The following is a 13,029-nucleotide window of genomic DNA, read 5'->3' on the forward strand; positions in this document are numbered from 1 at the left end:
TTGGAGGTTGGCTGCTTGGTTTCAACAGATTTATGATTCGAGTGTTTGCTTCTTGATCACAGAGAATCCAAAGAACAAGGTTGACGTATTGGCTTGAATCTCAAGGACAAGCTCTCATCAAGAAGCTCTTATTTGCATGATTTACTGCTTTTTTTAAGGGTTTTCAGCTTTCTTAAAAAAATGACTTAATTTCTTTGATAATTATATTTCAAAAAATGTGCAATGCCTTGATCAATTAGTTTCATTATTAGATATGGACTCATATTCTAATTAACAATTAGTTGAATTCTTATAAATTTCTATCAGTTGAATATTACTAGAAATTTATAGTTGAGGAGCATGCGATTCAAATTTTGTCAAAAATAAACTTAAAACGATCGAGAAATTGCTGCAAAGCCGAAAGGCCAGATTTCAAAAAGAGAGAATTGTTTTTGAAACGAGGAATTGAAGCTACATAAGTATTCTATAGTGGTTTAAGACGAGGTTCAAATTTGATCGCTTAAAATGATGGTGGAATTAGAGAAATGAGAAAATCAATCGCTGATTATGACGTTAATTTTAAAATCTATAGTCTCGAGTGATGCAGAATGAAGCCTCGAAATTGCAGTCTTTTTTAACACATCATTTCATTCCAGCAGCCGATTTGAATAACAGAAAAAGGTGGGGTGTTGAAGATGACCATAGCTTTTCCCATCCGAACAAGGAAGAAGGTGGTGGTGGTTAACATAGAACTGAGACCAGGGAATTCCTGTTGCAAGAGGGAAAAAAACGGAAAAAGAATAAAACACCCACCGTTGAGCTCCCAACCACGACCACAAGGTTAAGAAGAGTCTTACGTTCTTCCGACTGAGTTAGACATCGGATATCATATCATATGCTTACAGAATTATTAATTCATAAAATGTATAAATCTAGACTACATTGACTATTTATTAAAATACTTGACAGCTGTGGGATTTGAACCCACGCCCTCTCGGACCAGAGCCTAAATCTGGCGCCTTAGACCACTCGGCCAAACTGTCATCAGATGGCAAGAAAGATTAAACAATTATATATATATATATAAATTAGACACGAGTAAGGGAGATCATTCAGTTGATTCGGGTTAATTCAAAACGATTCGAGTTTATGAGTCTTATTCTATGATTCAAACTTTATTTTATTTTCTCCCGTTTGAGTCAAGTTGTTTGAGTTTCTCTTCTAATTTAATTGTAATTATTTATAATATCATGTTCTAAATCGATTATAGTTTAAGCGACATTCTATAATCATATATGATATATATGTGTTACTAAGATTTACAATGTTATTTATCAATTATCAACTAAAATTATAAAATATATTTATAATGTTATTTATTTTTTAAAAAAGAAATGATTTTGATAACAAAGTATTGATGGAAGCATAAAGGAGTTATGTAGCTTATCGAAAGAAAAAAAAAATACTGTCCAAAAATCAAGTCGAATAAAATGCAAAGTTAAGTGGTTATATTGAAAAAAAAAAGTAAATTTGTTGTTAAAAATAGGAATTGGAGTGACATAGGTGTTCTATAGTAGTAGAGGAGTATATAGTTCAAATTTAGTAAAAAAATAATCTTAAAAAAATAAATAACCGAAGAAATGAGGAAACCACGTAAAGTTGAGAGACTAAATTAAAAAGAAGAGGAGAAAACTCATTTTCAAAAGGAGAAATTGAAGAAATAAGAAATCATGCAAAGTCGAGAGACTAAATTATAAAAAGAGAAAAATTATTTTCGAAAAAGAAGACCTGAACTTACATAGGTATTTTATAATGATTTAATAACATATAAACTACGGGAATCGTCCCCTTTGTTTTCAGTCTCATCGGCTTTAATCATCAATTTAAAAATTAATGATAAATGATCTCTAATGTTATCGATTTAATATATAATGGTCCTTCAGACGTTAAGATCCGTTAACCCGTCCACGGATTAAGATAGGACAACCACGTCGGTTAGCCAGCTGTAACATACGTGGTATAGGTATAGCTTGAATTTTGAACATCATTAACCTTTCTATTATTCACTTAATCTGCCAGATTAAGAGATTCCAAGTAAAATAACTGCTGCTCTTACGGTAAGTCGTCATATTACACAACAAACATGACAGTAACTGACCTTCATGCTAATGGAAGTTTACATACACCACAAACTCTAAACTTCTATCAAACTCCATAATTATATAATTAACAGACTTATAGCATGGATGTCACAAAGAACTCAAAGAAACTGGGTCTTCCTGATCTTCGAGTCGTTGGAGGAGTTCCAAGATACTTCCGGCTTTTCTCTTCGCTCTGTCGGTGCCGCTTTCGGACAGGCCCTTTAGTGCCTCCTCTGCACCGAATTCCTTGGCTATTTTTAATTGCTCTAAATTACCGGTGCAGAGTGACCACAGTATGGCGGCAGCATTCTCCCGGTTACGTGGAGAACCAATCCGTATGACTTCCAATAAAACAGGAATCGAGTCAGCCTGACCAATGGCAACCTTCCCTTCTTGATGGCTTGCAAGGATGGCAAGAATCGCCAATGCTTCGTCCACCATCCCACCCCCAGCGTCCTTCAGTAGAGTCATCAATGGCGGCACAATACCAGCCCGAACAGCCCTGGCCTTGTTTCCTTGATAGATCGAAAGGTTGAAAATGGCAGTCGCAGCATCTTTCTTTCCTCTCGGAGATCCTTCACAAAGAAGCTTTATAAGGGCGGGAATAGCACCGGCGGCACCGATAGCTACCTTGTTCTCATCTATAACAGATAAACTGAAAAGGGTAGCCGCAGCATTTTCTCTAGCCTCCATGCCACCATTTTTCAACACATCGACTATATCAGGTATAGCTCCTGCATTAACGATAGTTCCCTTGTTGCTTTCATTAATGGAAAGGTTGAGGAGAGCTGTCACAGCATGTTCCTGGGTACGAGGATCCGTGGAGGACAATAACTCGACAAGAAGTGGTATGGCTCCTGCCTGAGCAAGACACACCCTATTATCCGCATTTCTTTTTGCTAATAACCGGAGTTCGCCAGCAGCTGCTCTTTGCTGTTCTGAATTTCCATTTGCCAGTTTTTCCAATAAAGCGATGATGGCAGTACGATCGCAGTCTGAGGCACTGCTTCCCAGTTTTCTGCTTCCACAAGCACCTTGGTTTTTGGGAAGCTCGACGCCATTGCTCTCGCACCACAAAGCTATAAGACTTTTTAAAACGTAGTTTGGCGTAAGGGCAGTGTGCAATAGTGTCTGCTGTGTTTTCGGACATGTCTTGTGCCCGGCATCCAACCATTTCTGGATACAAGATCTTTCATATGTCTGCAAAAGAAAGCAAAATAATTCAGAATATTGGAACCAACCAAAAAGATTAGAATATCCGAGTTTTATTGCTTAATAATAATAAAAGTTAGGGATGCATTTTGCCGATTAACCTGTCCGGTGGATACAATTACAGGGTCTTTCATCAATTCAAGAGATATCGGGCACCGGAAATCATCTGGGATAACAGGTGACCTGTGTTTCATCAAGCCTTTCTCACCCTCAGAGGTGTCAGCTTCAGGGTTTTCGGTCAGAACATAATCGTTAAGCTTCTTGAGCAGTGATGCCATCTCCTCAAAGCGCTCCCCCGGATCTCCACCACTTGCAATAACCAGTTCGTGGAAAGCAACAGACTCTCTCGTTAGATCATTGATTGTCCTCAGCTGCAACTTTTCTGAAAGTCTTTTGAGAATTGCAGAGTCGGGATCTTTCTCTTTCTGTGCTACCGCTAAATCACGTTCCAGTTGCAAATCAGGTGAGTCCAGTCTTCCTTTTGCTCGTCTGAATTGTGCATGAACAAGTTCAATCTGATACGAAAGAGAAATAATAAGAACAGGTCATAGAAGTTGCAAGCACTTGGGAATTTATTTATCTGTCACTCGATTCTAGCGGTTTGTTTTTGTCGAACTATAGTTTCAATTGTCCTAAATGTGCATGGAACAATTCAAACAAAAGAAAGACTCAAAGGAATAGTTCTATTTTCGAAAAAAATTTCACAGAAAAGTACCTGTTCCTGGACTTCCTCTGATATATCAAGCTCATCATACGGAATCTCATTCAAAGCAGCTTCAATGGCTTCCGTCATTTGCTGGAACTTATACGCTATCTGGTCCTTTTGCATGGCCTGCAGAAAGTAATGCAGACTCATCTCAATGAATAATTACTACATGAATATAAAGGAATTTGTGAAAGATGACAAGGTTAATTAGTAGAAAAAATAGATCGTTTAAAAGCACAAAAAGATCAAGCTTGTTTCTACGAATATGGCACTTCCATTGACGACCTCGAAAGCAAATTCCCGAGATCGATAGTCAATTAAAAACTATAACTCCCTAAACACTTGAGGCAAAAACTCATGGAAAAATCAACCAGCTATTCAATGTCTCATGGAAAAGATATAAACCACACCCCAGGACCAGATTCATCAATAGAACCTAGACAATGCATCAATGCCAATAACACACAATTTGAAAGAATATATATATATATATATAGTCAGGTGTGATTACAAAGTAGCTGCTCAAACTCGGGTGTTCAAAGGAAAACAACATTCACTCTACCACTTAGGTCACTCAAGGGAACTCAACATAAATATATGAAGATAGAACTATAATTTAATTGGATGATCGAAGGAAATCATTTTAACTTAGATAGTTCCTAGAAAAAATTGTGGAAAGATTTAATGTTCCATTAGAGATGATAAATCATAACCTATAAAACTAAGTTAATAAGAATTTTGATTCAGAAAACCAGCTATTTTCTCTTTTCAATTTGCTTTTCCACCTAACACAAAATTTTCTAAGCAAACAAACAGAAAGTTCTGACTTTTTTCCCTGTTCAACCAACATCACATGGCTCCAAAAACAGACCCAAAATTTTCCCTTCTCTTTCCTATCACTTTCTCAACAACCAAATAGGGCATCAACAACGAAAAAGGAAAAATAAGTTACCTGGTACAATTTGCTTCCTTCGTTAATCGATTGAAGAAGCTCTTTAGTAGAATCCAAAGCAACTTTAAGTAGCTCAAACCCTTTAATCTCTTCAATTTTCATCACCGACTCCTCATTACCGTCTCTTAATTCTTCAAACAAAGGGCTCAACAACTTAATTCTACGAACCAAATTCCCATGCATTTTCTTACACGAATTTCTACACTCCGGTAAACCGGATATATCCTTCACTGACTCAGCTATTTGACTCAGCAATTGCCCCTTGGAATCACCTGTGAGTCCCATGATCATTCAAACACAGAAAAAAGAAACAATCTTGTTTCGAAAAATCCCAAAATTTAAGGGAAAATTTTGGTCTTTGGAGGAAAATAAAAAACACCAAGATGAGGGAATTCAGTTAAAAGAAATGGGTAATTTTGGAAAGGGAAGCCATGGAAGCTGGGAAATTTAAGCTTGTTGCTCTTGTTTAGAACAATGGGAAATTTTGGTTTCGAGGGAGGTTTAATAATGATGGCGAAATTAAAGAATGTTCTTTAAAAATATATTAGGGTAAAGTACACAAATGATGTACCAATTATAGGGAATTATTTTATTAAGATTCTAGACTATTAAAAGTTATAAAATGATCCCATGATTATAGTGAGTTGTTTTTAAAATACTTATACTTTTAAAAGTTATAGTCATTCGACTCTTCATATATTTTAAACTCAATTTTTTGTTAAAATTTAATGATCATATAAATTGAACATTGACTTATTGACTGGTAAAATCAATATGTAGTCAATCAATTATTTTTGTGGTTATGTTTTGGCCACTCAGCTTTTTTTTTCAAAATTATACCCAATGTTACATTTTGGTCACCCGTCGTTAAAAAATTAACAGATATGCTTATATGATAATTTTTTTTATTTTTCAGTGATATTGCGATATCACCTTATGATGACATGTCAATATCACAGTTAATTTCTTAACAATAGATGACCAAAACAAAACCAAAACATAGCGTTAGATATGATTTTGAAAAAATAAATAAATTTATTGACTAAAACGGAACCACAAAAATAATTGAGTGAATACGTAAGTAGTTTTCCCTACATTAATTGATAAAGAGAATAATTAAACGTAGATTACTTGGTCTAACCATTTATATTTGACCGGTTATATTTGGGGTAAAATATATAAGAAGTCGTTAATTATGTTTAAATGATTATTTTTTTATATTAAACTTTTAGAAGTTGTAAAATTAATTTTTTTATTAATCCGAGTAAGTACAAAATAATATCTGTTTATAGATAATTTTTCATTGTTTAACATTGAACGCTCACACTTTGACATTCCTCGTACTCAAACCCTAGACTTCAAGGAATAATTCATTTACCGTCGATGTCGCTTGGTTCGTGCTTTTATTATATATATATATATATATATATATATAAATCATTTTTATTAAAAATATAGTGTGCTTTCATGTTGTTTTGTTTTATTTGTTAAAAAATGAAATAAAACAAAATAATTGAGTGGAGTTGGTCAACAAAAGACAAATAGAAAACAAATTATCAAAACTTTAAAAAATAGAGACAATGTCACTATCAGGTTTCAATTCCAACCTTAGAAATATTCGTTATATCACAATCATGGAATATATATATATATATATATATATATATATATATATATATATATATATATATATATATATATATATATTGCGTAATACATAAATTGTATATATTTATTTTTTTATATTATATTTTAATAAATTGATTTTTATTTTTTAGTTAAGTTATTTTAATAACTTTAAATTATTTATTGAGTTGGTATGTAAAATTAGTATCATGTTATTATGAAATATTTATAGATTATCATGTGATCATTAAAAAATTAATAATCTAAATAATATTTTTATAATAAATATGTTCCATCTTTTCTTTTAAAAATTGAAGGTCAAATTAAATTAAAAATTCTAATAATTAATTCGACAAATGTAAATAACCACATATTGATAGTCAAATTTCACTATATATTTTTAATTAGAATTTAAGAAATTCAATCCAAATTATTTTTTTGCTTATTTGCCCTATTCAAATGATTCTTCTGAATTGAATTTTATTATTAATTATTACTGAAAATTAAAGATAATTCCTAGTATGTGTTGTTTTATTGGATATGTCAAGATCCTAATAAATTCACTTAATACCCAACACCAATAAACTTGGCATAATGTGAAAAAATTAATATTCAATGTCTACCAAAATAATCATTTGAGTTTTATTTTTTTATAAATATTTATCCATAAAATTTTATTTTAGGAAAAAAATCCCTAATATTTGATAAAATAGTCACTTGAATCCTTATTCTTTTTTTAGAACGTTTTGATCTTCAACGTTTCGTTTTAAGATAAAAAGATGACTATTTTAGATTGTTAATTGTGTATTAACAAACGATTTTCATCTATAAATGAGACTTTCTACCCCCAAAAATAAAACGCTAAGAGCTAAAGTGCTAAAAAAAATAAGAGTCAAAATGATAATTTTGATAAATGTTGGGTACAATTTTGGCATCATGCCAATAAACTTATCACAAACAAATTAATTTTTTTAATAGTCTGAACTGATCATAAGATGTAATCTATTCATAATATTTCTTAATCATTGACAATACACACCCTACGAATATAGCTGACCAAACCTAGAATCACCGGAAAAAAAACACTTCCTTTAACCATTAATTTCATTGTTACACATGCTTTTAGTGACAGAGAATTAGTCTACGGAACAAACCCATTAGTTTATGTATATTGACTTGTCCTATAAATAAAATTTTATCCTTTAAAGAATTTTGAATTATTTTTTTATAATAAATTTATTAGTATAAAATACATTTTATTATTCATGAATTGTCAACTAGGGTTTGATGGATTCTAAATAGTTTCCTCTTCTACGCATACTACAACTTTTTAAAAAAAGTCCGAGATAAAATCTGTTCAGAACTTTCTTAACTTGTTAACAACGCATCTACACCCTACAAATACAACTGCTTGAACTCAGAACCAGGAGATAATAACATTCCCATTGACCACTAAAATCACTTTGATAGTAGTTGCTTAAAAGCAAAATCATAATTTGTTCAAAAAAAATTTTGGAAGAGCAGAAAAGAAAACTACATGAAGACATGACACAACTTGAATAAGCATACATAAATTGTCAAATCTGGTGAAACATGTCATAATTGTCAAATATAATGATATTTCATAGTTGCAACCAATCTTTTAAAGGGATGATAATGGCAACTCACAACTGAATGTGTTCTTAAATCAGCTTCAGTGTTGCATCACAGACTAAGAAAACGTAGAACATATTCACAATCTTGTTCCAGAACATTAAAAATACCTGGTAGTTGATTCGGTATCACCGTCCCCCGATCACGACGACGACGATGGCCATGGCAGTCTCTTAGCGATTTCCTGTCATGTAGATAAAAACCTTCAACCTAGATTCATAGATAAACCTTGACAATCTCAATCTATTTCACTTGGACTTAGGCGTCTAACACGGGTGTTTCATGAGAAAAAATGAAGATTTAGAGAGCAACATAGGTGAAAATAACTCAGTAGGGTTGACAATGCATTTAGATGACAACAAACTTGGTGCATTGATGGCTAAATTAACCCATTGACATGAATAGAGGTAATCGATAACAAGAAACCAATTCGTAAGATGGACAAGTACCGGTAAGTGCACATAAAAGAACACCGATTTTAGAGGCATCGACGACTACTACTCAAAATTGAATAGTAATTACTTGCTAGTAGTAGCAAATCTACATTAGAATGCTCTTGGCAAGTTTGAGCAAATAACATTTTGATACCGTCAACATTAACTCTAGTGCTACATTTGGTTGGAGTGTTGATCTTTTCCTCATGTTTTCGTACCAGTTAGAAATAAACTACCTTCACAAGGTAACTTTTAGTCGCTCACTTGGCTTAATTTGAACAAAGATAAGGAATGTTGTAAAGAAAATGTTGTTCTCACTAAAGGAACCAGATTCGAACAGCTGCGTTTGCAGGGTGTGTGTTATTAATTTGTTAAGAAAATTTTGAACAGATACTACCTCATATTCAACCTCAGAGTATTAAAAAATTTTGAACAAAGATAAGGAATATATATTGCTTATTTGACTATGTACTATTTCTTACTTGAGTTTTTACTCATCTCACTTCAAGTTTAGATTTATGCCAAATTCTTCTTTATTTTACACTAACTATTTTAAAACTAATGTAAAAGTAAGAACAATGATGCTTAATAACTATTGAAATTCGAAACAACTAGCATCGAATATAGACTGAAACCTAACTATGAGACTGCTTATGTGATCAAATTTAAGTTTCTATCTTTAGTAACTTGTATAAAATCTTGACCTAGTCAGTTGTCACGGAATGCAAAAATAACCATTCTATGCAACGTCCATAACAATAAACGTGCTCACTCAGTATTAATAATTATTTATGAACTATTTAATTGCACTTTGGGACATATCGAAGAAATACCTCAAACAACTGATTTATATTGTCTGCAGTCTTGGCAGATGTCTCGATAAAGAACATTCCGTTCTTCTCCGCATAGTCAATGCCATCCTTCAAGAATTAAACAGCACACATTAGAAGATAGTTCAACATGCATAAAGGTATCTTGTTCATAATATTGGCACTAACTTGGACTTGGACTTCACGTTTCTCTTGAAGATCGGCTTTATTACCAACCAAAGCCATCAAGATACCTGGGCTCCCATGCTTTTGTAGCTCCTGACAGATTATAAAATACATTAATTTTAGCATTTTCAGTAATATTCTTTATAAAAGAAAAATCAGTCTATATAAAAGACGATACTTCATGGAGAAAACCAAAAGACATTTTGAAAATTCATTAATCAAAAAGACTTGAGTTCTTTTCGGCATAAAAGACGGCAAAATCGCACTTGAACTGCAAGACAATCTTCCTGAGAGAACTAGTTTATGCTTTTGCAAAGAAATATGAGGGAAAAATTGATATTTCGGAAAATGAGAAACATTAAAATGACGATGACAGAAGCACCAAAACAGAATTATTTGCAATTTGCAGTTTTGCACTATTAAAGACGACAGATACAGTAGGTAACTTAGATCTTCCATGAAATACGTTGTCATACCAAGAATACTCCTCCAAAACCATGAAAACTGTCGTTTGAAATTTTATCACAGCCAAAATTTTTCACATTCTAAAATGAAGAAAGCAATAAAAATCCTAGAAAAAAAACACTATTGCAATCTCAGAAACTACCTTAACCCAATATTGTGCTTTGGCAAAAGACTCAGGACTAGTTATATCATACACAATAACTGCAACTCCCGCTCCTCTGTAGTACAGAGGTGCCAGTGCAGCATACCTGAGGAAGACAAATTAAACAATTAGCTCTTTCCTTCCAAAGGAGTGATCATAGCAAAGTAAAATGCATAATGTAAACTAAATTGTAATATCAGTTGCAGTGAAAACCATGCAGTGATGATCACAATATCGACATGGTATTCAAGAATCATACCTCTCTTGTCCAGCCGTATCCCATATTTCAAACTTAACAGTGGTTGACTCTTGCAAAGCTATTGTCTGTGACAAGAATGAAGCTCCTACGGTTACCTGAAATGATTAAGGCCTGACAAGTCAGAAAAATTTCATCGGAGCAGAACTTTTTCGCCCTCATAAGATGCTTACACCAATCAGCTTGAATATGGTTGGACAAAACGAAGCTCAAAAAGAAAGCCAGATGGCAATATTATAAGTTGATGGCTTAAGGGAAAACTCCTAACCTTGGATGTAGGATCAAACTGGCCCCGGACAAAGCGCAGAACAATACAACTTTTTCCAACTCCAGAATCACCTAACAAGACCAGCTGGGTGCAGCAAAATGATATCGAAAGTTCAGTTGCATCATGAGGACGCAATTAAAGGAGATCATGCAGAAAATTGCACAATTGTTAAAATTCAGTTTTGAGCATCCAAAACCAGGTAATATAGTCAATCTTTTAAATAATAATTTCAAGATTAATGATAATACGAGCCACCAAACATGCTAAGAAAATCACCACCATCGTTAAAGGCGCTGTGCCTTAGCACCAGATGAAACAAATTCATTGAACCCTTTCAACCGAGGTGCATTTTTCATTATCGGTAGGATTAGTAATGAGAAGGTGGATAATATCAAACACTTTATAGCTCAATATTCAAATATTCAACAACATTTATAGCTCAATGTTCGAATATTCAACAACATTTATAACTCAATATTCGAATATCCGACAACACTTACAGCTCAATCTTCGAATATTCAACGACATACATGGACCTGAAAGAACATTTACCTTTACACGCAGATTTTTAGCATCAGGACCTTCAGAGTTCTCTCCGTTGTTAACTCCAGTCGACCTCCCGGAACTCCGATCTACAACCAATAAAAAAACGACCCCAAAACAAAAGAATCAATAGCTTTAACAAAATCCATTACAACCCAAAGCTAAGTACAGAATCCCCAATTAAATCACCAGCTACCAAACCCCACAATCCAGGAATCAAATTAGAACAACTTCTCTACTCAAAACCCAAAGAAATCGACCAAATTAAAGAGAGAAAAAACCCTTTGCAGACGAATAAGAAAAAACCTATAAAAATACCCAATAAAAAAGGAAATCAAAGTATCTGGGTAAGGATTTTACCTGGGACAGACGAAGAGCAACCCATGAAGAACCAAAAAAAATAAATAAAGTTCTACGTAATAGTACAAATTAGAGGTTCAAAGCAGTAGAATGAAGTTTAAGATTTTGAATTTTTTGTGGGATTTGATTTCTAATGCATAAACTGTAATCGGAAATTCCGAATTGCAAAAGGTGTTAATGCAGTTGGTGGGAAGCTTCCACCGGGTCGTCATCTATTTAGGCCGAGCCCAAATATTAATTTATCCTTTAGGATAAACTACGCATTTAATACCTAAACTTTTAACTTTTTTAAAGTTTTAACGTAACTTTTTTAAAGTTTTAACATTAAATTTTGAACAGATACTAAAATGAAACAAAATCAAAGTTTTTAACGGTGAGATACTAAAATAAAATAAAAACTAAACTTTCAGTATGATCTTAAAAAAACTGAAAGTTTAAGTACTAAAACTGATAGTTTTTAACATTAAATTTTTTCAAAACTTAACGTTAAATTTTGAACATGATACTAAAATAAAATAAATTTTTTTTAATGGTGGAGTATTAAAATAAAAAAACTAAACTTTATGTATGATTTTGAAAAAAATTAAAAATTAAAATACTAAAATAGATCAAGACTAATAGTTTATGTACTAAATATGTAATTTACCCAAAAAAAATAACATGTTTTTACTTTCTTTTAATAATGATTTATCCTATAATTTATAGTATATGCATCCCTGGTGTCAATTTGTTACCTAATCAAATACTAATAAAACTAAAAAAAAATACATTTTTAAAAATTTTGAATCAAAAAATCATATCAATTGAAATATTTTAACAAAAAAATGGCTATTTATGTTTAAAAAAATTATTTCATATTATCTGTATTATCATAAAAGTAATATAATTTATAATGATTTCTTTTTTTTTGAATTAATCATTGGCATCCGATTTATTGACCGACTAATCCACTTCGGGTACTATAGAGGCAAAGGCAGCCCTCCCAACCTAGTTTGCTCTATTCACAAACTCCAGGATTCGAACTCTTGACATTGCTTAAAGGACCTAGTGTCTCATCCCACTAGACTAACTGGTTGTTGGTTATAATGACCTTCTTTAACTACTCTAACAATTTATTATCTATTAAAATTTAAAATTTTATTGATCAAATTTTAATTTAATTTTTAAAATTAATATTAAGGATTCAAATCCTAACATCGTAAGTAGAATAAACTTGCTTGGGAAAGTCATTTTTATAGCGAACTTCTGTAATACTCAATTTGAATTAATCGATTAAAATATCGAATACTAATGAATG

At 32.4% G+C, this 13,029-nt stretch overlaps 2 protein-coding genes and 1 non-coding gene across 3 annotated transcripts; all 3 read right to left on the reverse strand.

Moving 5' to 3' along the window:
- Positions 1–942: 942 nt before the first annotated feature.
- TRNAL-UAG lies at positions 943–1,022 on the reverse strand. The gene has a single exon. It is a non-coding gene; the product is annotated as a tRNA-Leu (tRNA).
- A 1,037-nt stretch (positions 1,023–2,059) lies between these two features.
- Positions 2,060–5,471, reverse strand: LOC120176676 (U-box domain-containing protein 14-like). Its single transcript, XM_039183056.1, has 4 exons — positions 4,991–5,471; positions 4,048–4,164; positions 3,434–3,847; positions 2,060–3,320 (listed from the first exon to the last, which is right to left on the reverse strand). Exons 1-4 carry the CDS (start codon positions 5,279–5,281, stop codon positions 2,229–2,231), a joined length of 1,914 nt encoding a protein of 637 aa, XP_039038987.1. The 5' UTR covers positions 5,282–5,471; the 3' UTR covers positions 2,060–2,228.
- A 2,731-nt stretch (positions 5,472–8,202) lies between these two features.
- LOC120176458 (ras-related protein RABF1-like) lies at positions 8,203–11,920 on the reverse strand. The gene is made up of 8 exons (XM_039182886.1): positions 11,733–11,920; positions 11,382–11,461; positions 10,830–10,913; positions 10,565–10,659; positions 10,306–10,411; positions 9,702–9,791; positions 9,537–9,623; positions 8,203–8,453 (listed from the first exon to the last, which is right to left on the reverse strand). Exons 1-8 carry the CDS (start codon positions 11,755–11,757, stop codon positions 8,412–8,414), a joined length of 609 nt encoding a protein of 202 aa, XP_039038817.1. The 5' UTR covers positions 11,758–11,920; the 3' UTR covers positions 8,203–8,411.
- Positions 11,921–13,029: the final 1,109 nt, after the last annotated feature.

This window comes from Hibiscus syriacus, unplaced genomic scaffold, assembly GCF_006381635.1.
Source record: "Hibiscus syriacus cultivar Baekdansim isolate YM2019G1 unplaced genomic scaffold, ASM638163v2 tig00112249_pilon, whole genome shotgun sequence".
Taxonomy (NCBI): Eukaryota; Viridiplantae; Streptophyta; class Magnoliopsida; order Malvales; family Malvaceae; genus Hibiscus; species Hibiscus syriacus.